At 41.3% G+C, this 25,393-nt stretch overlaps 1 protein-coding gene, 1 non-coding gene and 1 pseudogene across 2 annotated transcripts; 2 read left to right on the top strand and 1 right to left on the bottom strand.

The window, feature by feature from the left end:
• The first annotated feature begins 3,818 nt into the window (after positions 1-3,818).
• On the top strand, positions 3,819-4,252 carry LOC117072170 (annotated as a pseudogene).
• A 970-nt stretch (positions 4,253-5,222) lies between these two features.
• Positions 5,223-5,448, bottom strand: LOC117073932. Its single transcript, XR_004433465.1, has one exon. It is a non-coding gene; the product is annotated as a small nucleolar RNA U3 (small nucleolar RNA).
• Positions 5,449-16,720: 11,272 nt separating this feature from the next.
• Positions 16,721-17,584, top strand: LOC117072570 (prostaglandin E synthase 3-like). Its single transcript, XM_033192873.1, has one exon. The coding sequence runs from the start codon at positions 16,971-16,973 to the stop codon at positions 17,382-17,384; it is 414 nt and encodes a 137-aa protein (XP_033048764.1). The 5' UTR covers positions 16,721-16,970; the 3' UTR covers positions 17,385-17,584.
• The last annotated feature ends 7,809 nt before the right edge of the window (positions 17,585-25,393 follow it).

Below are 25,393 nucleotides of genomic sequence, written 5' to 3'. Positions count from 1 at the left end.
GTAGAGATGAGGTTTCACCATGTTAGGTTGGTCTTGAACTCCTGACCTCGTGATCTGCCCACCTCAGCCTCCCAAAAGTGCTGGGATTACAAGCGTGAGCCACCACACCTGGCACTATACAGGAGTCATCTAACTTCTTTCCCTATCTTTATTCCCATTCTCCATACTCAAAAGTTCCACCTCACTTACCAACTATAGAGTCTTCAGGACCCATTCACTGAGGAGCTGGCTTCCTCTCAATCCTCAGTATAAGGGATTTAAGATAACCCCATCTCTGTTCCCATGGAAATACAGACTTCTTTTTGAGAAAGGAAAATGTCATTTGGATCTAAAATTAAGTATTTTGCTTATTCAGACACTGTGCTATAAATCCACCATCTTTATAAAGTTTGTAGAGTTTATAAAGAAGCCATATTTATGATTAAGGAATCTCAGCAAAGACTAAGGTCAAGGTCTCAAGTAAGATTAAATTGAACACTCTGCTCTATCTTACGTGGCAAATTTTCCCTGTTACATATCCCTGTAAAGAGATTTGGATTCCCCTATGGCGAATTATTTTACTACGGAACTTATGTTTACCCATTTGAAATGTAAACCTTTATGTTTATATGAACATCCATGTCAAGATTTGTATCTACTGCTATAAACAGTAATAGCTCAGGAACTGCTTTTTAATGCGCATGTAAGGTGTTACTGAACTTACAGGTTTATTAAATTATTATTATTATTATTATTCATTTCCTACCTAGCCCTAAGCCCTTTGCTTTTTAATACTATAAAAGCCCCTACACATCTTCTGGTTTTTGAAATGGCTGTTTTAAAACTGTTAACTGTCTGCTGAAGCATTTTGCTAAAAGTTTGAATCAAAAGTGCTTCTGATATTGCTGAAGCTAAAATAGGAGGTGGAACTTCATCTTTTCTCCTACTCCAGTGGCCTTCAGCCCCTCTTCTCTACAGACTGTCATGCCCATAGTCACACCTTAGACTCTTCTTGCTGCTAGATGTTGGAGAGAGCTGTCCATGCTATAGAGAAGATATTTACCAACAACTTGTGGTCTTGGCCACCTTTCCCCAAACTCTGTGAAACAAATACCTTGGGTTGGGCTACAGCATGGGGAGCACCTTTTCCCCATGAGCTAGTAAGCCTCACACTAAAGCAGAGTATGAGGCCCAATCTGCATCTTGGATCTCTCCACACCCCAGGCAGCTACAAAGAAGAAAAAGACAGAGTGTGAACCCACAGTGCTAACCTTTTTAAGTTGCATAGACAAGAAAGAGAAATGAAGAAAAGATGGGCAATGGTCCTACAGAATAAACCCTGGTCAGCTAACCACTTTGGTCACTTGGGTAGAAGAGAGAAGAGAGTAAGTCATATCCATGAACTGACATCTTTTTCAAATTGACTTCACTCTGAGTAAATGTGGCCTCATCAGTACCCTGGAATCTGCCAAATAGATTAGCATGTCTTCTACCTTGAGGAAAGGGAGAAGGGCAGGGCATAATGGAGCCTCCCCTCTCCTAGAGGTCTATGATTTGGAATATTGAACTTCTGAAATCCATTGAAACCAATAAATCCAATAGATCACTAACCTCCTTCAACACCTCCATTTCACTTCCGTGATTCTTTCCTAGCGTTCTTGCCCCTTTGTCTCTCCATCTGACCTACCTTGGAATCCCCAGCCTTTGTGAAGACAAACAAACAGCTGAGCCGAGCTGTAGGAGACCACATTGCACACAGATCGGCGACTCAGAGACACGTTGCACCATTTCTTTTCAGATTAACACCTTCTTCCATTCCACACAGATGTTTTTCCAACTCTCCAACACTCTTATGAGCCTTCTTCCTTTTTTTCTATCCACCACCTTTTCCCCTAGCAGATGTGCTTGACTCCCTCTCTACAGCAGAAATAGGCCTGTGAAGAAAAAGTTGGTGAAGTTGATGAAATTCTTGTATTTGAACCAGTTGTGCTTTCTTCCCTCCAGTCTTGCAGAAGAAGCTCCTCTTCAAACCACTAAGCAATATCCATGTTGCCTCTGAGTAGCATCTACTTATGCTTTTGTGATGTTGCTAAAAATAGAAGTCCTGATCTTAGTGTATGTTTGATGTGCACTTCTTTTACTATGAAGGAGGACAAGCATCTTTTAAACAGTTTTGTGTACATTGAATCTTCTTTACCAATTCCTTCCAACCAGCATTTTTCTCTCATTCTTTTTCACATTCTTTTTCTTTCCTTGTTATTTTTCTTCCTTTCTTAGTTGGCCCTCTGTGTTCTTTGCTATGTTTGAGCACTGTCTATTCTCATTTGCTTTCTTTCCACTTTTGCCTTCATTTCTGTGATGGTTTTACCTTTTTCTTAAATTTCTTTGTTGAGTTCTTCCAGCTTACATTTTATCATCTCCTATGTCTCACTACCTTTTCCGTGGGCTCTTACATATCTGAAGTTCCTGTTTCATAAAAGCAGTTGCTTTATTGATTATTTTTAATTCACACAATATATATGCAGTGTTTATCTGCTTCAAGGCAGTATTTTTCTCGTGAGTATTTCTTGTCTAACATTTTTTTCTGTTCCTTCTTCCCTTTCCCTGTGGTTCAGAGTTAGGTGGATTTTCACTTTTTGATTCTTCATTATTGAAAGAGATAAATTTTTTCAGACCAATTCTTTGCAGGTGCTTTCTGGGAAGAGATCAGTGCCAAGCTCCAACCTGGCTAGAATTCCTCATCCCCCAGGGTTTTGTGAATGGTGATGATGGGCAGCGGTGGTTCTCTCTCACAATAACAATTTTCTCTTCTCCCCTGATGTCGTAGAGATGGTCCATTTTCTCTACATACAACCTTTCAGTGTGACTTCTCATTTGGCTCTGCTTCCTCCAATTTTTAAAAGCAAATAGTGTGCAGAAGCACCTCTGCCCCTTATCTGTGTACCCTGTTGCAGTGAGGGTTTTTTTGGGGTTTTGCACCTCAAGGAGTACTCCTTTTACCTCTGATGGCTCTTTGAGATCTACAATCTCTACATTCTCTCTCTCCATTCTTATCGATTCTTACCTTCTCTGTTACTGCTTTGGGAATTTACAGCTCCTTACTTTAATCATAGTGGAGTTCATATTTTTGGTTTTTGCATTCATTTTTTGCCTTTGGATGATTTTTAGGAAAAGCTGGAGGAAAGGCCAAATATGTGCTTTAATATCTAAGGCAGGTCTGTCCTTGTATACTTTCTCTGAAACCTCGCTCAGTGTATATTTTCAAGCTCTTCTATTTTTATCTCAAGTTTACGTAAGGAAATAAAAAGCCTCCCTGGTATCCCTTGTACTTAATGTCCTTATCTACCACTGTGTCTCCTCTCATTCACTAAATATTTATTAAATGCCTACTATGGATTGGGCATAGCAGCTGGTATTAGGGTTTTAATGTTGATCAAGGTCAATGTCACCTCTGCTCCCTCTGAGCTTATAATCTAGGAGAGAGAGAGAGCTGAGAATCAAACAAGCAATACAAATACTTTAAATTCACTCTCCCACCTTTCATTTACTTTCCAGTTCTCTGTAATCAAGCTTCTGTCCCTCAACTCTGCTAATATTGTTCAGACAAAGGCACCAGAGAAAATTCCATTAACAAATCCAGTGGAAGATCTTCAGTCTTCAGCTCACCTTTCTCCTCCATGGGGCAGTTCACCATTCCTCTCTCATTGAAACATACCCCAGATTTCCATGACCTCTCATGCTCTTTGCCCTTGTCATCTGCCCTTGATTTCTCTGTCTACTGACAGCTCCTCCTGCTTCTCATTAGCAGCGGATATTCTGGGAGCACTGCACTAGCCAGCATGGAGGAACATGGAGATTCTGAGCTGACCCCCAGCTGCAGCAGGCTGCGCCCCGGCAGTGTTCACAGCAGCTGTGCTCCCTCACGGGCCCTTCAAGGGTGGCTGGATGGACACCCACACTAAGTATTTAGAAATGATGGAATGAGGGACAAGAGATGACATCCAAGTTTATATAGCATTCTTGGTTTACCTGGACCTCATGGAGAGTAAAAGTTGGCATGAAGTCAATTGTGTGTGAGAATGCCAGAACTGCAGCTCATCTGCCTTGCACTGAGCTAGAAGGGGAGGGGCTGCAGACTGTGGTGTCTACCCCCTTCACTGCCTCCCTCAGCCATAACCACTCAAGGGAGATCTTGAAGGCATCTTGGAACACAAAGATGTTCCAAGTGGCATTACTTTTAATAGCCCAAAATATAAACCACCTAAAAATTTAGGTCAGGAGTCAGCAAACTTTTTCTATAAAGGATCAGAAAATAAATATTTTAGGGTTTGCAGACCATACTGTCTCAGTCATAACTTGTCAACACTGCTGTATGTAACACAAAGCAGCCACAGACAATATATGTAAACAATATGGGCATGGCTGTGTCCCAATAAAACTATTTGTAAATGTGGTACCATTGTTTGCCATCCTCTGGTCCAGGAAACAGTCAATAAAAGGATGTATATGAATGGTATATTAAGTACTCTTTGAAAATTAGTAATGAATATTATTTAAAACATGAGAAAATGTTATATTAAATAAAAATTGCAAGATACAAAAGCGTATGAATGGCTGTAATCATGACTGAAATAACACATCCAGCATAGGATAAAAAGATGACAAAGTAAATCAAATTACTCACTGTGGTTGTAGTAGGATGGCAGGACAGTAAATAGATAACTTTGTCTTTTCTCAATATTTGTTTTCATTTGTATTACTTTTATAATAAGAATTTTTTACCTTAAAAAATTTTTTTAAGTGGGTATGCACTCCAGAGCTTTGTTCTTGGTCCTTTTCCCTTTTCATTCTGTGTGTCTTCCGTAACTATCTTCCTGCACCCTTACAGTTCAGCTCTACTTTCTATGACAAACAACGGTCAAATCTATGTCTTTAGCTCAGGCTTTCTTCCAAGCTCCAGATTCATATTTTAGCCACTTACTAAACCTCGATACCGGGGTGTCCTTCCTTCAATTCCAACTAGACAGATACAAAACTTCAAAAGTAATAATATTTGAAGTAATATCTCTGAAGTAATATCTCCAAAACAATTACTCAGCCAATATCCCCCTGCCTGGTTTAGTGGCTTTTCTGTATTCTGCTTTGCCCAAAACTAAAGCCAAGCATTTACTCTAAATCCTTGCCATTTTCTGATAACTTTATATATATTTTATTTTTCCCTTTTTCTTCTTTTTTTAACTGGAACCACTCCACCTGCATTCTCCCCTTCTTCCTCACCCAAAGGAAGAGGAGAATGATCATCAGTGGCAAGTGGCAGTAGCAGCAAAGCAACTCCACTAGCCAGCTTCGCACTCAGGATCACCCTGCACCTTCTCCTTGTGGGTTCTGCTGCTCTTCTGCAGCTCTGTACGCATTCAGAGAAACTTCCCTAGTAACAAACTATAGAATTCATCCATGAAGTGTAATCTCTCAATGTATTTTAATTCTGCTCCCTGGCTTCCAAGCCCACTTTGACTGCCCTGGTCCAATCCCTGGTTGTCCCAGGCCCAGATGACTGCCATCGCCTCTCAGCTGGTCTTCCTGCCTCAGTCTCACTCCCTTCAGGCAATATTTCCACCAATCTCAGGGTGATCTTCCTAAAATCCAAATTTAATCACAACGGACTCCTATTTAAATCCTTTAATTCCCCCTGCTCCTTCTTCTGGATAAAATATAAACTCTTATCATAATTTTAAAAACCTTGCATGATCTGGCCTCTGCTTACCATCCCAGAGTGATGTCCTGCTGCTCCCCTCTGTCCCCTGCCCTATACCTTATGTGCTACTATGCCTCATTACTCCTTCTCAAACCCACCATGACAGTTCAGCCCTGTACCATCCAACATGCTTTTTCCTGGAATACACTTCCTGAAATATTTCTTTTCCTGGATCACACTTCCTGTATTTTTCTAGCTACATGTATCATTCTACAGGATTCACCTCAGTGGCTCCCTCCCCACCGAAACCTGGCCTGCCCCACAGCCCACCCTACAACCTTGTCTCCTCTGAGCTCCTGTTTGATATCCTAGATGCATCTGCCCCATTGCATTGGTATTCAGTATTTGTTCATCTGGCCTTTGACTAGGCCAAGAGCTTCTTGAGGGCAAGGACAGGGTCTTACTCATCACTGCACACTTAGTATGTTCCAAACAGCCTAGGGCTTAAACGCTTGTGAATGAATGAAGGAGCAAGAGATTGAATGAACTGTAGTGAGATTATGATGCAGGGAACAACCCACACTAGTTAGTGGGGAAAGGCATTTTGTAACCTTGGGGGTGTTGAAAGATGGGAAATACAGTCTTTCTCTCTGGCTATTAAGTGATTTACAGTAGATCTTTTCTGAAGTGTTAAAAGTTAAATCAATTTCCAAGAAAACATGACTGGTGATGTAAAATATGTCGTGAGGGGAATATTTTCCCTCCTAATATTTTCCATGCACATGAAAGGGAAAAGTGCCCCCACCACATATGCATGATGCTGTCATCTAGAAGTTCATGCTCTCATATTTCTCTAGGCCCTTATGTGCAGGGTAGCAAATGAGTATGTTGGCCAGGGATCAGTTCACGCACAAAGTAGGCGTGTTCTTTGCTGTGTAATGAGTCATCTCCCTGTCGTTACCTGGTCAGCCCCAGCTCTGAGACAGAGCAGATAGGAAGGGACCCATTCGACATACATCCTAGATGCATCTGTTCCATCGTGTTTGAATTATACTGGATTGATCTGGGCGGGCATGAGGAATAGTGCTCCATTTAGGCATGGAGTCACCCCTAGGGCCCTGTCTACTATAAAAGACAGCTATTGGATCCTGGGAGTGCCCATGATGAAGCCAAAAGAGGTATCAGGCCACAAACATAAGGAATCCATGGGTGTTGAAAAATATTGATAAGATGGACATTGTGTCCTGTGATGGAAGTCCCACATAAGAGCAAAGGCAGAACCTAAGGCTGTGGTCAGAAGTCAAGGTACACGTTCAAAGTGGACCCCAGGGAGCAGGCAAGGCAACAGCAGTTTCCTTAAGAAACAAAACATACACTACAAGACAATGGCAATATGGTATTGATCCTGGTATTTTTATGCATATAGATAAGGACTGTGTACTGAACATTTTTTTGGTTTTGGGTGCCCAGAACCATTTCCTCATATGGTAGGTAATAGAACCTATCTTTCCTGTGGAAAGTGTATTCCTGTGACTTGAGTGAAGCTAACCTCACCCAGCCTTGACCCCATAGCGGGCACAAGGCCCAGACCTGACCTCACGTTCCTCCCCAGGATGCTGGGTCTTCAAGGTGGTTGATTGTAAGTGCCAGGCCTCTGGCAGCCATGTTGCTTTCCTGTCTGAAGGATGAACAGGCAGAAACAAATACAAGTGTGAGATGCAGAGAGAGTCAGAGACTGGAGAAGAGCATTTGGCCCCTGAAGCAAGAAGCAGCACTGGAATTTCTTTTTGAAGTCTGAATTGGGTGTCTGTGGCTTGCAGCCAAAGGAATCCTCCCTCTAGAGGCCAACCCGTATTGCTCTTGATAGGAGGGCGGACTTCATCGATGCTTGGGGCTGGATTTGCAGTGTGAGCAGGGCACCAGATCTTCCGAGAAATTTTTACAATTCTCTGTGTGACTACCACATTTTATGCTGAGATTTTGTTTCCCAAAAGATAAGTCTACATTTTTAGTCACTGCTGTTATATTCTTTCCTACGCCTTTGTGTTTCCCATCCTTATCACACTCATGTTCAACCCTCTGAATGAGAGAAGGGGAAGGCATTGGCTGTATAGCAATTTTAAGACCACTTGAAGCCACCTATCCAAAGGATACTAGAAGTCATCCTCTGAATATCTGGGGTGTTCTTGCTTAGTGGAGGGCAAGGGACTCCTAGACCAGAATTACCTGTGATCTGAGAAGTCAGCCTAGGCCTGATCTCCCTTAGAGTTTCATTTCACCCTGAAACTAAAGCTGGAAATAGAGCTCTCCTTAGTCCTCCTCCTGCAGGATCACATAATGGTCCTGTATAATTAGCCTGAAGACATTCCCTGCTGTTAGTTTGTCACAAAAACAAGCAGAAAGCACTAGAAAGAAGAGTAGTTATTTAGAAGTAAGTAGCAAGGGAAGGTTGGAAATGTTTGATCTCATATATAGATACGGCTTTGTGTTCTCCAAGTAATTACTTTTGGTTTACTTTTTTCGTAAAGTGCATTGAGATTGGAAGGTTAGTAAAAATGAACAATAAAATTAGGTACTAAAAACAAACGAGGCTCTCAAGAGATAGAGTCAAATAAGAGAGAGAAAATCTTGGCCCTACACTAGTTGCAAAACAGAGTTTTGTCAGCCCCTTCGGTATTTGTCAGACCTTCCCTGCTAACATCAAATGAGAGAGGCGATCTCAAAGTTTGGGTCAAAGCCTTTGATTTTCAGATAAGAGATCACATCAACTTTCAGAGAAAATCTCAGATGTCCCTGATATTTCTTTACTATAAAACCTCCTCCAAGGTCTCAATTCCAGAAACGTTTGAATCGCATTTCTGCAAGGTACAAATTAATAGCCCTTACAAAGACTGTCAGAGATTTTATTTTAAAACACTATTAAACGTAGAAGGTGGTAGCCAAATTGGAGAGGATGTTTGATCCTCTCCCAGTTTTCCGCTGCTGCAAAGCAGAGACTCATAGTAAATCATTCTTTGCTGTCTGTTCTCCCATTTTTTAAGAACAAGAAATCATTTTAGAAGTTTTTCTCTTTTCTTCCTTGCAAGAGCTTTATAACATCGGCACACAGCTTGTGAAACAGAGGGAGAGAACAGAAACCACATTCGGAAGTAATCATCTCACCAGCACTGTAATGGATTATATGTGATAAAGGGGCCATGGACTAAATTAGCGTGAGGGTATTTCATAAAAAGTTATGTAAATCTTAAGTGGAGGTAATGCTCTTCTCCTTAAACTTAGGGATGAGGAAACGGTAGGCCCCAAGACCTTGCTACAAAACAGTAGCTTTGCTGCTTCTTGTGCCACCAGATTAAACAGACAATTGGAATGAAACTACCACCTCATATACTCACATAAACTAAGTTTTATTGTCAACCTGGACACACTGAAAAGCATGAGACTAATGGAGCCAAACTTCCCACAGTTGTTCAGTCAATTTGCTATCCTTCTATTTTTTAATTTTTGGTGGGGGAATAGGGAAGAGCAAAGTTGCCTTTTTCTCAGCACCTACTCAGTCTGTAGATAATAGAAAGTTCTTATTCCTTTTAAATTTGCAAATGAGATTATTTATCTCAGAGGCCCAATCACCACTCCAAAGGGAATATTTTTATTTTCAAGAGATTCTGCTTTTAATTGGCTACTTAGAAAGTCTATTTTAGAAACAGACTTGCTGGAGTTAACTTGTTCTATATGGTTCAAAAAAGAAAAAAATCTACCAAAAGGAAAACAAAATGGATATTGAAATGCTGTTTTCAGCGATAATAATACTTAACAACTTGGGGGGTTGAAGGAAATCGGCTCCCTTTAATATCTCAATTCGCACTTCGCCCTGTTAGCACTAATCGGTCCCCTTTAATATCTCAGTTCGCACTTCGTCGTGTTAGCACTATGCTAGTTGCATCATGCTCAGAGGCAATCAGACACTTGCAACGATTGCTTTTTAAGCACCATAGAACTACCTGCAGTAATTTGGTTGTTTTCAACCATTCTCTAAATAAAAATATCCCTTTAACCCAAAGGTTCAGAGTTTATGAGTTTTTTTTTTTTTTAAAGAAACTAAGATACACATTCCCATGCATTTTTATCACCTTAGGCTAAAAATATAACAGAAGCAAAGACTGAGAAGGAGCTGGAAGAAATTAAGAAGAGTGCTTTCCAACGTTTGGAAATTCCTTGAACAATAATGCACATATAATGTATATGCAATAACGCTACAGTAAAGAAAAAGACATAAAGAAGTGAGTGACTGCATAAAAGCCTGGGCAATTCTATGTTTTAAATAATAAGGTGAAACAGCAAAATGTTTTGTTCTATGTGGTATCCGTTCAACTGTAATTCTGTACTCCACGTGATGTGAAAATCTAAGTTCGAGCAAAGTTGGCCTTCTTTTTTTCTTTAATCCACACTGATATTGTGCCCAGAGATGGGGCTCTAGCTGTTGAGGGACTGGAAGAACCTCAGGGAGTGAGTGATCGACTCAACACCGAATCCTCTGTGTGCCAAGAGGATCACTTTGACCCTGAAGCCATTGCAAATTTTTGCTTTTTCTTGTAAGTAGTGTCTGCCCCCAAGTGGTGAAAGTGAGAGGCTGCTTTTACATCCCAGGACACCTTCCTCTCCGCTTCTAGGGCAGCAATTTTTGTAGCGACTGGCTGCCTTTTATCACCATCCTATCTTTGAACTGCTCTTCGTTCTTCCCTCCCCTCTGTCCTACTTCCCCCTTTTCCTCTTCTCCTTCCTTTCGTCTTCTTTCTGTTTCTTCCCCTCTACTTCTTCCTTCCCCGTTGCTTTCCTGAGCCCTCCACTGTATTATTCAGTGGCCCAGACCCCCTGTCTGGGGGAGGATCTGGACTCTAATTTAAGGAATTCAGAAAAAAACAGTTTCAATAAATAATTAGAGAATAATCACTTTAAGGGATAACAACATGACATCGTAGATCCTGAATCAGAAACTGAGAGACCTAGCTTTCACTGGCCCTTGGCTCTGTCCCAGAAATAGGATATGGATATGACATGTTTATATGCAAAGCAAGAAATCTAGGCATAAGCCCAGCTTCATAGAGAACCAGGAAACAGAAAGACAAAATGGGTTCATCTGCCCTCTTTAAAAAAAAAAAAAAAAAAAAAAGCAATAAAGACACAGAATGCTGATCCCACCGGCTCCCGCTGAGCCACTCCAAATACATGCAGTCTAAGCAATCAAAAACCAATGCTCGTATGGCAATTCAGCCTCAAGATAAAGCTCCTTGTTTCCCTCATGGTTCTATTACAGGCAGCCTGTCATCCCTTAAGGCCATCCTGAGCAACCAGTCCACCCTGGACATCATTTTCATCATGTCACATCCCTACCCAGAAATCTTCAAAGGTATATTGCCTTCAAAGTCCAAATACCTTGTACATTATTCAGGATCTCTCTCTCTCTCTCTCTCTCTGTGTGTGTGTGTGTATGTGTGTGTGTGTGTGTCTCTCTCTCTCACACACACACACACACACACAACCATAGTCTCAACCTACTCAAGTTCTCTACTCCAGCCACATTTCTCTCCTGGGCATCCCCCAATGTCCATCTTTTTCTTGCCTCTGTACTTTTACATGTGCTGATTCCCAGCCCAGAATAGTCTTACTCAAAGCTCACAGCCTTTTGTGGAGCTTATGTCAATCTGGAAGTCCTTTTTTTTCAACACTGGAACTGTATTAGTACACAAAGCAAGATGTCACCCAGGGAGATGGAAGTTGAGGGCGCTTTCATACCCATATGAAAGCCTCATATCAAGATATAATACACATATTTTAATACAACTGTAATTTACAGAGCTATTAATCTTCCAAGGCAGGAGGTGGGGTGAGGGTAGGGAGGGCAAAGTGTTCATAAACTACCAAGGAAGAGTTCTAGTGGTTTATGCTATTGCCAGAATCCTGAGATGGAATTATGACCCTATAACTCAAAGTTAGCCAGCTCTTTCCATTCTCTAATGGATGCCTTGGAGATGTGGTGTCCTGCTCAATTTCCCTGTATACTCTAGATTTCACTCCCTTCCAAATACACCAGGGAGCCTCCTAACCACCTCACGTGACAAGTTGTTTGAGCTATGTCTTCGTTTGGGAAATGCAGGAGGAAAACTCCCATACCCCTCTCAATCTAAAGATTCTGCATAGGATGGGGGCAGGAAGACCTCTCTTCCATAGCAGCAGATAGAAACCATGAAGCACCCACCCATGGCCTCCAGATCTGGCAAAAATATCCACAGGTAAGGGAAGAACTAAATACCACTTAAGGATTGCCCATCGTTTACCTTCTGGATGCACAACTAATATAGTATTACTCACTGCCATCCATGAACCCTCTGCATCGTAATCACCTGGCATGGTTCTTGGAAATGCTGGTTCCTAGGCTGCACCTCAGACCTATACAATCAGAATCCAGGGGGTAGAACCTCGACATATGGAGGTGTTATTAATAATTGAAGTCATTCTTACCCATTTGAGCATTTGAGCATCTCTTTTTCAGGTATTCATTGTGTTTTTCTTCATTGTGCTGAAGGCAGTACTCCAGACAGGGCCTGCCTCAGACAAAACCACAAAGGGCTAAATGTGTCAAAACTGCTGCTTCGTGAACCCACATCTGCCCTTGGACCTGCTGCTCCCAATCTCTGGCCCTGTGGCTATGTCAGTGCACTCATCCTGACCCGGGGCCCACTGAAAGCCAGCCTGGACTTATCTTGCCCATGCGAGCATGTGTGAGCACCTAGGCCATTCCTTTCACCTTCCAGTCTAACAAATTGATTTCATTTGTGCCTGGTTTTCCCAAGATTTTGCTAGTCATTAGATGATGGTTAATCAATTTAATTTAATGACTAATCCATATTAAAGGGTTAATGTTGGTATTTGTTACTCTTTGGCTGAGTCGAGGGACATATTCTGAGACAGATGAAGAGGGGCTTGGCCTTCTCAATCACACCAGTTAGGTTTATCCTGTCTCTACCATTTGCTAGGAGGTCTCAAATTCTATGCAATTTTTTTCTAAAGTGGATTAATAATCCCCCCGCTTATCCCCAAAGAGTGGAGCTTCAAAGCACTCTAGGAACTGAAAAGTAGTACATAAGCAAAAGAATTTGTTATTATTCATCTCAAGATCAGCCCTGATTTATGGATATTGTGGAAATTGTTTTCCTGATTTTCAGTCTCCTGGTAGTAATAAAAAAATTCTGATGAAGGTCCTTCCAGCCAAGTCTATGTGGAATATATCATTTGATAAGGTGGCCAACGTTCCCGGAGCTGGCCCTGCCTGGGCTCATCCTCTGTGTCCTCTCCAACCTCATGACACTTAGGCTTATACCAGCCGCACCATGTGAATATGGCCTATTGAGAATCACCTAGGGAGTCCTACCCACCACACTGCACAGAAAGGAAATAGCTTCAGAGAGGTGATGGGAGGTACTGGCAGAGATGGAACCAGAACCTGAACCTTCTGACTCTCAGCACAGGACACTACACTGCCTTGAGGTCACTGTTTCCAATGTATTTTCAGATGTCTCTGGGACATTTTTATGGTTCTTGGGGATATGCCCACCTCATCCGTTTCCATCCCTTGATGTCTCCCATTCTCCTCATCGCCATGCTATGATCAAATTACCCTCTAGATAGTTCTTCTCCTCAGCTTTCACTTTTGATGTTAAGAACATCCTCTAGGAGTGGCACGGCACACTCAGATTCTCTGTGAGCAAAACCCACACCCTGTGCTTTGCTGGCCGTTATCTGTGTAGACTGTTCTTTCTCTGGAGTTTCATGCCACACTGACATTTGGCTGCCTACTTGCTGCTGAAAGGCTTATGTGATGGATGAGCGGTTAGACTGCACTAGTCTGCTCTGTACACAGCTACGGCCTCACATGGATGATAGGAAGAGCTGGAAGGATGGGAAGAGATCTTAAAAGTCATGACCAACTCCTCCAAAGAGATAGACAAGAATCCCACATGGAGTGTGTTGCAATATGTTCAAGGAGCTTTTCTAAAATCTATATTTCAAAAAGACTAAGCTCAAGCCTCTGCCCTTTAGGCTACATTAGAACACTGAAATGAGCCCCACAGATGGCCTTTGTACATCAACTCCTGGCATAGTGGGTTTTTTTCAGCCCTAGAATTCCCTTGAACTTTGGAAAATGCTAATTGAAATACAAGGCATATGTTCTTTAGTGTGAGCCAGTGAGAGAAATCTAAGGGCTGGACAATGCTGTCAAATAAATATGATGCACAATAACAGTGGCTGTGTGTAACTGGTAGTGAATTTGAAAACCAAATCTGAGAACATTTGGTGGCTTGATTAATTTGCTTTGCCTATCCGCCATCTGTTGTTGTGTTGTCTCCAGGAGCTCAGGATGGGGCGCCTGCTTGCTTCTGCTGACTTAGGCCACCTGGAAACTCTCCTTCTATAGGGAGTGGGGGTGGACTCTGCGGAACGAAAGTCCCCAGCCCTGCTCCTCTGATCCCACTGTGCAGCTGGGAAATCAGGTTTGTAGAAGCAGCTCCCCCCATATGCTTCCGAATTACCTTTACATCTTCTACCTCTGTTTAAAACCAGTGTACATTCATAGCTTCACCTGTTTTATATCTTCCCATGCTAAAAAATTGCAGAGAAAAGTGAGGTCACTTGGTGACAATCAGCCAATTGCTTCTTTTGAGCTGAAATGTAGAATGTCACATTTGAATTGTGCCACCCGCCCCGTCCTTTTTGGCTGAATTAACTCATTCTTTTCAGAGCAAAGCTTTTCTGACACAATTCAGTATCCATAACTGATTAAAAACTCTCAGCAAACTAGGAGTAGAAGGTAACTTGCTACTAAGAATCTAAGAATATAAAATTTCTAGAAGAAAATATGGAAGAAAATTATTGTAACCTTGGATTAGGCTAAGATTTCTCAGATACAGTAACATAATTGTGATCTACAAGAGAACACATTGATAAATAGGACTTCATTAAAACTACAAACCTCTGCTTTTTTATAAACAGTATTAGGAAGAATTAAAAGATAAACCACAGTCTGGGAGAAAATATTTTCAAAGCCTATATCTGATAAAGGACTTTCTCTAGATGTATAAAGAACTCTCAAAACCCAATAATAAGAAAACAATCCAATTAAAAATGGACAAAAGAGGCTGGGCACAGTGGGTGGCTCACACCTGTAATTCCAGGATTTTGGGAGGCGGAAGTGGGTGGATCACCTGAGGTCAGGAGTTGGAGATCAGCCTGGCCAACATGACGAAACTCCGTCTCTACTAAAAATACAAAAAGTTAGCCAGGCGTGATGGTCAGCGCATATAATCCCAGCTAGTCAGGAGGGTGAGTCAGGATAATCGCTTAAACCCAGGAGGCAGAGGTTGCAGTGAGCCGAGACTGTTCCATTGCACTCCACTGGGTGACAGAGCAAGACCTTGTTTCAAAAATAAAAAAATTTTTAAAAAAGGACAAAAGGGCCGGGCGCGGTGGCTCAAGCCTGTAATCCCAGCACTTTGGGAGGCCGAGACGGGCGGATCACGAGGTCAGGAGATCGAGACCATCCTGGCTAACACGGTGAAACCCCGTCTCTACTAAAAATACAAAAAACTAGCCGGCGAGGTGGCGGCGCCTGTAGTCCCAGCTACTCGGGAGGCTGAGGCAGGAGAATGGCCTAAACCTGGGAGGCGGAGCTTGCAGTGAGCTGAGATCGGCCACTGCACTCCAGCCTGGTGACAGAGCGAGACTCCGTCTCAAAAAAAAAAAAAAAAAAAAAAAAAAAAAAAAGGACAAAAGGACAGATAGCAAATAATCACACACAAAGATGCTTGATGTTACTCATGATTTGTGAAATGCAAATGCAAATTACAGTGAGATATCACTAAACTCTTAAGAAAATAGCTAAATAGCTATAATTGAAAAAAAAACTGATCATGCCAAGTGTTGCTGACACTATGGAGGACTTAGAACTCTCATACACCAGTGGCGCAAAAGTAATATGGTACAACCACTCTGCAAGACAGTTTAGCAATTTTATTAAAAGTTAAACATACAACTACTATATTTATTAAGATAAAAGAAAGCATATATCCATCCCAGTAATTGTACACAAATGTTCATAGCACCTTATTTTCTGTAATAGCCCCAAACTGGAAAGAACTCACTTATTTATCAACAGATGAATGTTTAAACACACTATTAGAATATCCAAACAATGTAAATACTAACGAAAATGAACGAACTATTGATACAGCAATATGGATGAATCTCAAAATAATTCTACTGAGGACAAGAATCCAGTCAAAAAATAAAGCATGCAATAATTAGGATTACAAAAGAGCAGAAGTAAACTTTTGGGAGAGATGGATATGTTCATGATTTTTATTGTGGCTGCTGTTTTACAGGTGTATACATATGTTAATATGTATCAAAGTGGATACTAAATATGTGCAGCTCATTGAGTAATTATTGAGCAATTATGCCTTAATACATCTGCTAAAAAAATCTGACACACGTTTACCCAGAATATACAAAGAGCTCTCACACCTCAGTAAGAAACCCACACAAATTTGGCAAAATATTTGAAGAGACATTCCACCAAGAAGATATTTTGAATCATCCATAACCATACTATAACGATTAAAATTACAAAAACTGATATAACTCAAACTCTTATGCATTGTTGGTGGAAATGGAAAATGGTGCATCTACTCTGGAAACAGTTTTGAACTTGCTTATAAAGATAATCCACACTTAATCAAACATAACCATGCAACCCAGCAATTCCACTCCTGGTTTTTCCCTAAGAGAAATGATAACACATGTCCACAAAAGGCCTCGTCCATGAATGTTTATGGCGGCATTGTGCATGGTCACCAAAAACTCAAAACATCTCAAATGTTCATTAACTTGCAAATGGATAAACAAATTGTGTTCTCTATATATGATGAAATATTATTTAGCAACGAAAAGGAAGGAACTACTGAACCACAACAGAAGTTGTAGGAACTGATTCATTCTCCGTCCTCGCGCCGGTTTTCCTACACTTTCCTCTTCTCCCCGACCGGAGGAGCCGCTCTTTCCGCGCGGTGCATTCTGGGGACCGAGGTCGAGCCCGCCGCTGCTGCCATCGCCTGAGGGAAGCGAGAAGAGGCCGCGACCGGGGAGAAAACGCGGAGTCGCCACTGGAGAAAAGTCGACTACCTAGCAGCAGCCGCGGCCAGAGAGGCCCGCCCACCCGGTCGCCCGTCCCCCTGCCCCGTTCACAATGCAGCCTGCTTCTGCAAAGTGGTATGATCGAAGGGACTATGTCTTCATTGAATTTTGTGTTGAAGACAGTAAGGATGTTAATGTAAATTTTGAAAAACTTACATTCAGTTGTCTCGGAGGAAGTGATAATTTTAAGCATTTAAATGAAATTGATCTTTTTCACTGTATTGATCCAAATGATTGCAAGCATAAAAGAACGGACAGATCAATGTTATGTTGTTTACGAAAAGGAGAATCTGGCCAGTCATGGCCAAGGTTAACAAAAGAAAAGGCAAAGCTTAATTGGCTTAGTGTCGACTTCAATAATTGGAAAGACTGGGAAGATGATTCAGATGAAGACATGTCTAATTTTGATCGTTTCTCTGAGGATTCACAAGACAGTGAAGATGAAAAAATGCCAGATCTGGAGTAAGGAGTATTGTCATCACTTGGATTTTGAGAAAGAAAAATAACTTCTCTGCAAGATTTCATAATTGAGAGAATTCCTGAGTTGATAGCTCTAAAGGCAGATGCTGTATTTGCCTACTTTAACCCATTTTTCAACCTGTTTGTTTTTTAAAAGTCTTCACTAAGGGTTGATATGTACCATTGTATGGGGCAATTTTAAGTCAGCTAACATGCTATGGTAAAGAAGCCTGCTCGAAGATGCGAGACCTTACTTCACCACAGTATTTCACAATAGCGTCTATAAAGTATTGAAGGTTAACTGAGAAGGAAACTACCCATTACACTATGGTACAATGCCGTGTGTCAAAAACAATCACCCTTTGGCTTACATTAATAAATGTAATAAATGGCTGACAATAACCTTATGCATGAACATTTCCCAGACTTTCATGAAGCTGTTGAGGTCCTAGGCAATTGATGCAGCTGTTGTGATAAATAGAAACATCTCACCCAAGTCTCCTTTTCTTCATAACATAGATACTGACATGATACGAAGCTCTCAGCTTAGGGAAAGAGAACTAAATTTTAGATTATAGAACATGGATTCAAAAGTGGCTGGAACAAATTGGCTGACACCTTACTGGTAACCTGCTGTTCTCCTGGTGTTCCTTCAGGATTGTTCCACTAAAATTTATTTTTCAAAAAATTTACTTCACATTATTCTATGTAAGTGATCACTTGTCAGTGTTCCAGGTGTATCTTGGCTAAAACTAGAGAATGCCCTAACTTAGATGGTTTTTGAAGCCTATACATTTAGTATTGTTTGACCTTAAGCTTTTACATCTCTTAGCATGGAGGACGAAGAAAGCTGTACATTGTTGCTTGAGAGTCTGTACATTTAGACCAGATTTGTATTTGCACTGGTCAAGTATGGCAATGAGTGAAAAATGTTTTATACACTATTGGTTTTTTATTTCTTTTTTTGATTCCGCTTATATCAGGGCTGAAAACCTCAATTATGTTCATGACAGTGGGGATTTTTTTAAATGTCTACATTCTTTCTAATAAACTGTTGGAAGACTAAAAAAAAAAAAAAAAGAAGTTGTAGGAACTACAGTTCAGATATGAATATCAAAAACATGCTATGGTAAAGAAGCCTGCTCGAAGATGCGAGGCCTTACTTCACCACAGTATTTCACAATAGCGTCTACAGAGTACTGAAGGTTAACTGAGAAGGAAACTACCCATTACACTATGGTACAATGCCGTGTGTCAAAAACAATCACCCTTTGGCTTACATTAATAATCACAAGCTTTAATAAAAGACACTTAAAAATAAAAATGGATTGAAAGTTTTTCTGATTACTAAAAGATAAATTACTTTTCTGTTCATTGAATATCAGCCTTATTAAGCTTGTCATATAAATTATTAAATCATGTCATACTGCATAAACAAATATTCATTTCAGAGTTTTAAAGAGAAATGTACATAAAAGAACAATGAATTTTAATAAATCAAGGGTACATAAGTCCTTTTTCATCCAACTAGGTAAATTGCTTCAGATTTTCTCTAGTACCAGAGTGTACCCACTCAAACTCTTTGAACCACTTAGGGCAGAAGAATGCAAGTCCTGCCCAAGTGGACCCAGCGGCAAAGGTGAGGGACCCCAATTGCAGGAGTATGTGTTGCTTGGGCTCCTGGGGGCCACAGTTGGAGCTGGCATCCCTGGGGACCAAATACACAGCATGCAGCAGAAGAGACATCCTCAGAGCTGGGAAGGTCTGGATCGGGTGTATTCGTTTCTTAGGGCTACTGTAAGAAAGCAACACAAACCGGGTGGTTTAAAACAACAGAAACTTGTCTCACAGTTCTACAGACTCAAAGTTCAAAATCAAGGTGTCAGCAGAGCCATGCTCCCTTTAAAGTCTCTAGGGAATAATCTTGCCTTGCTTCTAACTCCTTTGGTTGCCAACCTTGGCATTCCTTGGCTTATGCAAGCCCTGCCTCTGTCTTCACATGGCCTTATTTCACCTGTGCCTCCTCTGTGTTTTCAAATTTCTTTCCTTGTAAGGACACCAGTCATAGGATTTAGGGCCCATCGTAATCCAGTATGACCTCATTCGAGTGCAGTGGCACCATCTCTGCTCACCGCAGCCTCTGCCTCTCAGGTTCAAGTGATTCTCCTGCCTCAGCCTCCCGAATAGCCAGGATTACAGGCTCGCACCATCACGCCAGGGTAATTTTTGAATTTTTAATAGAGATGTGGTTTCACCATGTTGGTCTGACTGGTCTCAAACTCCTGACCTCAAATGATCTGCCCACCTTGGCCTCCCAAAGTGATGGGAGTACAGGTATGAGCTGCAGCACCCAGTCTGACCTCATCTTAATTTGATTACATCTGCAAAGACCTCGTCTCTAAATAAAGGCACATTCACAGGTACTGGGGTTAGGAGTTCAACTTTGTCTTTTGGGGCTGCACGCAGTGGCTCACGCCTATAATCCCAGCATTTTGAGAAGCCAAGGTGGGTGGATCACCTGAGGTCAGGAGTTTCGAGACCAGCCTGGCCAATATGGTGAACCCGTTTCTACTAAAGATACAAAAAATTATCCAGGCATGGTGGTGGGCGCCTGTAATTTCAGCTACTCAGGAGGCTGAGGCAGAACAATTGCTTGAACCTGGGAGGCAGAGGCTGCAGTGAGCTGAGATCATGCTACTGTACTCCAGCCTGGGCGACAGAGCGAGATTCTCAAAAAAAAAAAAAAAAAGTTTTTTGGGAGAACAGAATTGATCCATAACACAAGCAAAGTGACTACACCCAGGAAAAGCCAGCTGTAAAACCAAGACCACCCAGTAAATGAGCGCTGTCTAATGGTCTAATGCCCTCATGTCTCCTCTACCCTCTGGCCTTGGCCTTGGGAAGCAACAGTCAGCAAGAGAGAGGTGGTGGGGGTGGGCCAGGAACAGGACAGATGGTCACACCTGTCTTCCCCAAAAGAAGAACTGCACACTGTAATGTGAAAAAAAGAAGCCAAGAACTGCACGTTGTAGTGGGAAAAAAAATGTTCTATCTTTAAATAAGCACTAAATTGTTAATACCTTGGACTAAGCATTCTAAAAAAACTTCTTATTTTGGAAATGTTTAAGCATACAAAAAGAGAGGAAACAATACCGAGTTGCCTATGTACCCATTTCCCAGCTTCAACAATTATCAACTCATGACCAATCATTTTGTTAAATCTACACCCTCACCCACTCCTCCCTCTCATAGGCTTCTTTTCACCTAAATCTCAGATATATAATCTGGAGATATTTCATTCAGTTATTTCAACATGTCTCTGAAACATAAAAACTGTTTTAAAAATAAAACAACAGACACTGAGGCCTACCCAAGGCCTTTGGTAGGGAGGAGGGAGAGGGGCAGAAAAAAATAGCTATTGAGTACTAGGCTTAGTACCTGGGTGATAAAACAGTCTGTACAACAGACCTCCATAATATGAGTTTACCTGTGTAACAAACCTGCACATGTACCCATGAACCTAAAATAAAAGTTTAAAAAATAAAAATTAAAAAAAAACCCACATTATTATAACCTCAAAATTAAAAACAATCCCTTAATATCAAATATCTACTGAATGTTCAAATATTCCTGTTTGATATGTAAAACTTTTCATATGTTTTCTTTGTTCACCTGAAGATCCAAAAAGATCTCTTTACACATTGCAATTAGTAATTTAGTCACTTTTAACCTGTAGGTTCCTCTCTCCTCCTCACCTTTTATTCTTACAACTTTTTTTAAAGAAACAGTGTTGCTAGGTGTGGTGGCTCACACCTGTAATCCCAGCACTTTGGGAGGCTGAGGTGGGTGGATCATGAGGTCAGGAGATCGAGACCATGCTGGCTAACACGGTGAAACCCAGTCTCTACTAAAAATGCAAAAAATTAGCTGGGCGTGGTGGCAGGCGCCTGTAGTCCCAGCTACTCTGGAGGCTGAGGCAGGAGAATGGCCTGAACCCAGGAAGCAGAGCTTGCAGTGAGCTGAGATAGCGCCACTGCACTCCAGCCTGGGCGACAGAGCGAGACTCCGTCTCACGAAAAAAAGAAAAAGAAAGAAAAAGGAAAAAAGAAGAAACTGAGTGTTTGTCCTATAGCGTGTTCCAGTGTGGCTATTGCTTATTGCACTCCATGCTGTTCTCTCCTTTCCCCTGTATTTTCTATAAATTGGATGTTAAATCTAGAGCAGTGATTCTCAAAGGTAGCCCACTACAGTTGTCTGGGGAGCTCTTAAAAACCCTGAAGCCGGCCAGACACATTGGCTCCCACCTGTAATCCCAATACTTCAGGAGGCTGAGGCTGACGGATCACCTGAGGTCAGGAGTTCGAGACCAGCCTGGCCAACATGATGAAACCCTGACTCTACTAAAAACACAAAAATTAGCCACGTGTATTGGTGGGTGCCTGTAGTCCCAGCTACTCAGGAGGCTGAGTCAGGAGAATCATTTGAACTCGGGAGGCAAAGGTTGCAGTGAGCTGAGATCATGCCTCCGTACTCTAGCCTGGGCAACAGAGTGAGACTGGGTCTCAAAAAAATTAAATAAATAAATACATACATACATACATACATTAAAAATCCCTGAAGCCCAGGCAAATCCAAGAGCAATTATATCAGAGACTCTGGGGGGAAACTGAGACAGGAATTTTTTAAACTACCTCAGATCATCCCAGTATGCAACCAACATTGAAAACCACTGATTGTTTTGAGCATATTTAGGCTCAGCTTTTTCCCCTCTGGCATAGGATGGTTTGTTGTGTACCTTACACTGGATATTCAAAATTTCCAGATGGACCCTCTGTCTTACAAGGAAGAAAATGTGGAAGTGTCCATCACCTATGACTGACCAGAGAGCCTCTAGAATGGCCCTATTGTTCATCTAGTGGCAAGAGATGATTACCTCCCACTCGACAAGTTCTGAAGAGATGATGGGAAGAAAAATAAAGTGTGTTTAATCATGCTGCAAATTGTCCTTGATCAATGAGCCAGTAACACATAAGTGGATAGAAAAATATGTAGAAGGGTCCGCACAAAATTAATATTATGACTACCTCTGGGAAGTGACTGCGTTTGGTGTGGCAGTGGTCATGTGTGTGTGTGTGTCCATGAGGGGTTTTAGCTTTACCTCTGGCTTGTAAGCTTTAGATTGAGAATACAATCGTGTATTAATTGTATAAGTCAGTGAAAAGAAAGAACAAATGATAGCTTTTTAACAAAATTTCGTATTTTTTATTTAAAAACTATTTAAAAAGTACTCATTACAGAAAATTTGAAAAATGGGAGAAGAAAAAAAAGTCATCACCTATAAATTCCCCACTCAAAGATAACCACTGTCGTGGAATTGGAATTTATTACATTAAGCGAAATAAGCCAAGCACAGAAAGAAAAACTGTGTGTTCTCATTTTTTGTGGGAGCTAAAAATTAAAACAATTGAACTCACAGAGACAGAGAGTAGAATGGTGGTTACCACAGGCTGGGAAGGGTAGTTGGGGATTGGGGGGAAGTGGACATGGTTAATGGGTACAAAAAATACTGCCAGCTGCGGTGGCTCACACCTGTAATCCCAGCACTTTGGGAGGCCGAGGCAGGAGGATCACTTGAAGCCAGGAGTTCGAGACCAGCCTGACCAACGTGGTGAAACCCCTGTCTCTACTAAAAATACAAAAATTAGCCGGGAATGCCGGCATGTGCCTATAATCCCAGCTACTTGGGACACTAAGGCAGGAGAATCATCTGAGCCCAGGAGGCAGAGGTTGCAGTGAGCCGGGATCACACCATTGCACTCCAGCCTAGGTGACAGAGTGAGGCTATCTCAAAAAAAAAAGTAATAATGAATAAGACCTAATATTTGATAGCACAACAGGGTGGCTATAGTAAAAAATAATTTAATTGTACATTTTAAAATAAAAGGGTATAACTGAACTGTTTGTAAGACAAAGGATAAACACTTTAGGTGATGGATATCCTATTTATCTTGATGTGATTATTACACATTGCATGCCTGTATGAAAATATCTCATGTAACCCATAAATATATTTACCTGTTATGTATCCACAAAAAATAAAAAGAAAAACTTAAAACTGAAAATAAAACAAAAAAGCCAAAGATAACCATTGTTAGTATTTGATCTATTTATCTCCAGAGTTAACGTTATGTATTTTTAAACTCAACTTATGGACAAAACTCCTTCCCTTGATTTTTTAACCTTCCTCTCTCTGGCCTAGTCGCAGCCACTAGATACCCATATATTAATATTTGTCCTCTGTCCAGGGCCAGGCACAGTGGCTCACGCCTGTAACCCCAGCATTTTGGGAGGCCAAGGTGGGCAGATCACCTGAGGTCAGGAGCTCAAGACCAGCCCGGCCAACATGGTGAAACCCCATCTCTACTAAAAACACAAAAACTCAGCTGGGTGTGGTGGCAGCCGCCTGTAATCCCAGCTACTCGGGAGGCTGAGGCAGGAGAATGGCTTGAACCCGGGAGGCGGAGGTTGCAGGGAGCCGAGATCACGCCATTGTACTACAGCCTGAGTAACAAGAGCAAAACTGTCTCAAAATAAAATAAAATAAAATAAAACTTTGATAATATTCCATAATACCTATTTTATTACTATTTTATAATAATCGACATTTATTGCTATGTTATGATAATCGACATTTATCATTTATCAGTTGTAATTCTTACAAAAGCATGATGATGTGAGTTCTTTTATCATTCCCATTTTATAGATCAGGAAATAGGTTTGGAAAAGATAAATATCTTGCCCAAAAATGTAGCATGTCCAATCTTCTTTCCCCAGTTAGATGCTGGGATGAAGCTGGCCAAGGGAGTGTCTTCTCCCTGAAGTTGCAAGTATTCCAGAACCAAGAGCCCTGCAGAGTCCTGAGTTAAAGAGAGAGCCAACAGTGATGTTTCAGAGAAGGGCAAGAGCTCAGAAGCTGATCCCGGAATCCACACAACAGACCCTGAGAATCTGTCAACTATGGAGATGAAAGCAGGGATGATGCATGGAAGGGAGGGAAGTTTCCAGGCTAACACCTGGGGTAGTGGTGTCACTCCTGTCTGTGTTTAGCATGCCCAGAGGGGCCAGGTGTAGGTGGGCCGTCCAGAGCTGGAACCAACCCATTTCAATGCACTGCTTAGTACAGAATGCCAAGTAAAGGCTTTCCTTATTTCTTTGAAACAGTGCTGCCAAGTAATTGTCATAGAACATTTATGGGTCTGTCCTTCTGCCCCTCCCTTCCTGCTTTCCCCTGGAATAGCAAGCAGAGCAGGTTGTAAAGGTCAGAACCTTTTCCTGGGTGCTCTGGAGTAAATAAAGCCATTTCCTCCTACCTACAATGATGAGGTATTCCTGGTGGGGTAACCTTGACCTCTGACCTATGGATTTTGCACCTAGAAAGGATTTACTTTATTTAGTTAAGAGTTTGGAAGAAATGCTTTCTGTGTACTGCATAAGTATCCAATGTCTGTTTCTTAATTATGTTTGCTTTACAGTTACCATGGAAAGAATAAAACCAAATGAAAAAATGTAGCAACATGGCTGTCAACAAAACAGAAAAGAAATCTTAAAGATATTTTAAGAGGCAAATATGCTACTTAATTATTTTTTGTTATAGACAGCAGCTAGTAGGCTAAGAACCTTTTAGGATGTTTTCCTTGGTATGGCCAGGCAGAAGAGCTATTTTGAACAAGTGGCAGCAGAGGGCTAAATGCAAATTTTCACTTTAAAATATGATAAAGATAAATATTAAAAACCAGTTTGCCCTTCAATCTCACACTAATCACCAATTCTCAGAAACTGCCTTTTATATTCTTCAATGTGGACTACTGCAACTTCAACTGGTAGGTTAGTTGTGATCAAATCACTTTAAGGACACCAGGAGAGTTCCTTTACTCAAAAGCAAATGACTTTTAAAAATGGCCCAATTTTAAGAGGGATGAATATTTTTAAGAAGCAAAAATTACTTTAAAACAAGGT

Source organism: Trachypithecus francoisi, unplaced genomic scaffold (genome assembly GCF_009764315.1).
Source record: "Trachypithecus francoisi isolate TF-2019V2 unplaced genomic scaffold, Tfra_2.0 Lachesis_group4, whole genome shotgun sequence".
Classification (NCBI taxonomy): Eukaryota; Metazoa; Chordata; class Mammalia; order Primates; family Cercopithecidae; genus Trachypithecus; species Trachypithecus francoisi.
The sequence above is the reverse complement of the archived record's forward strand: the minus strand, read 5'-3'. Positions and strand labels throughout refer to the sequence as shown.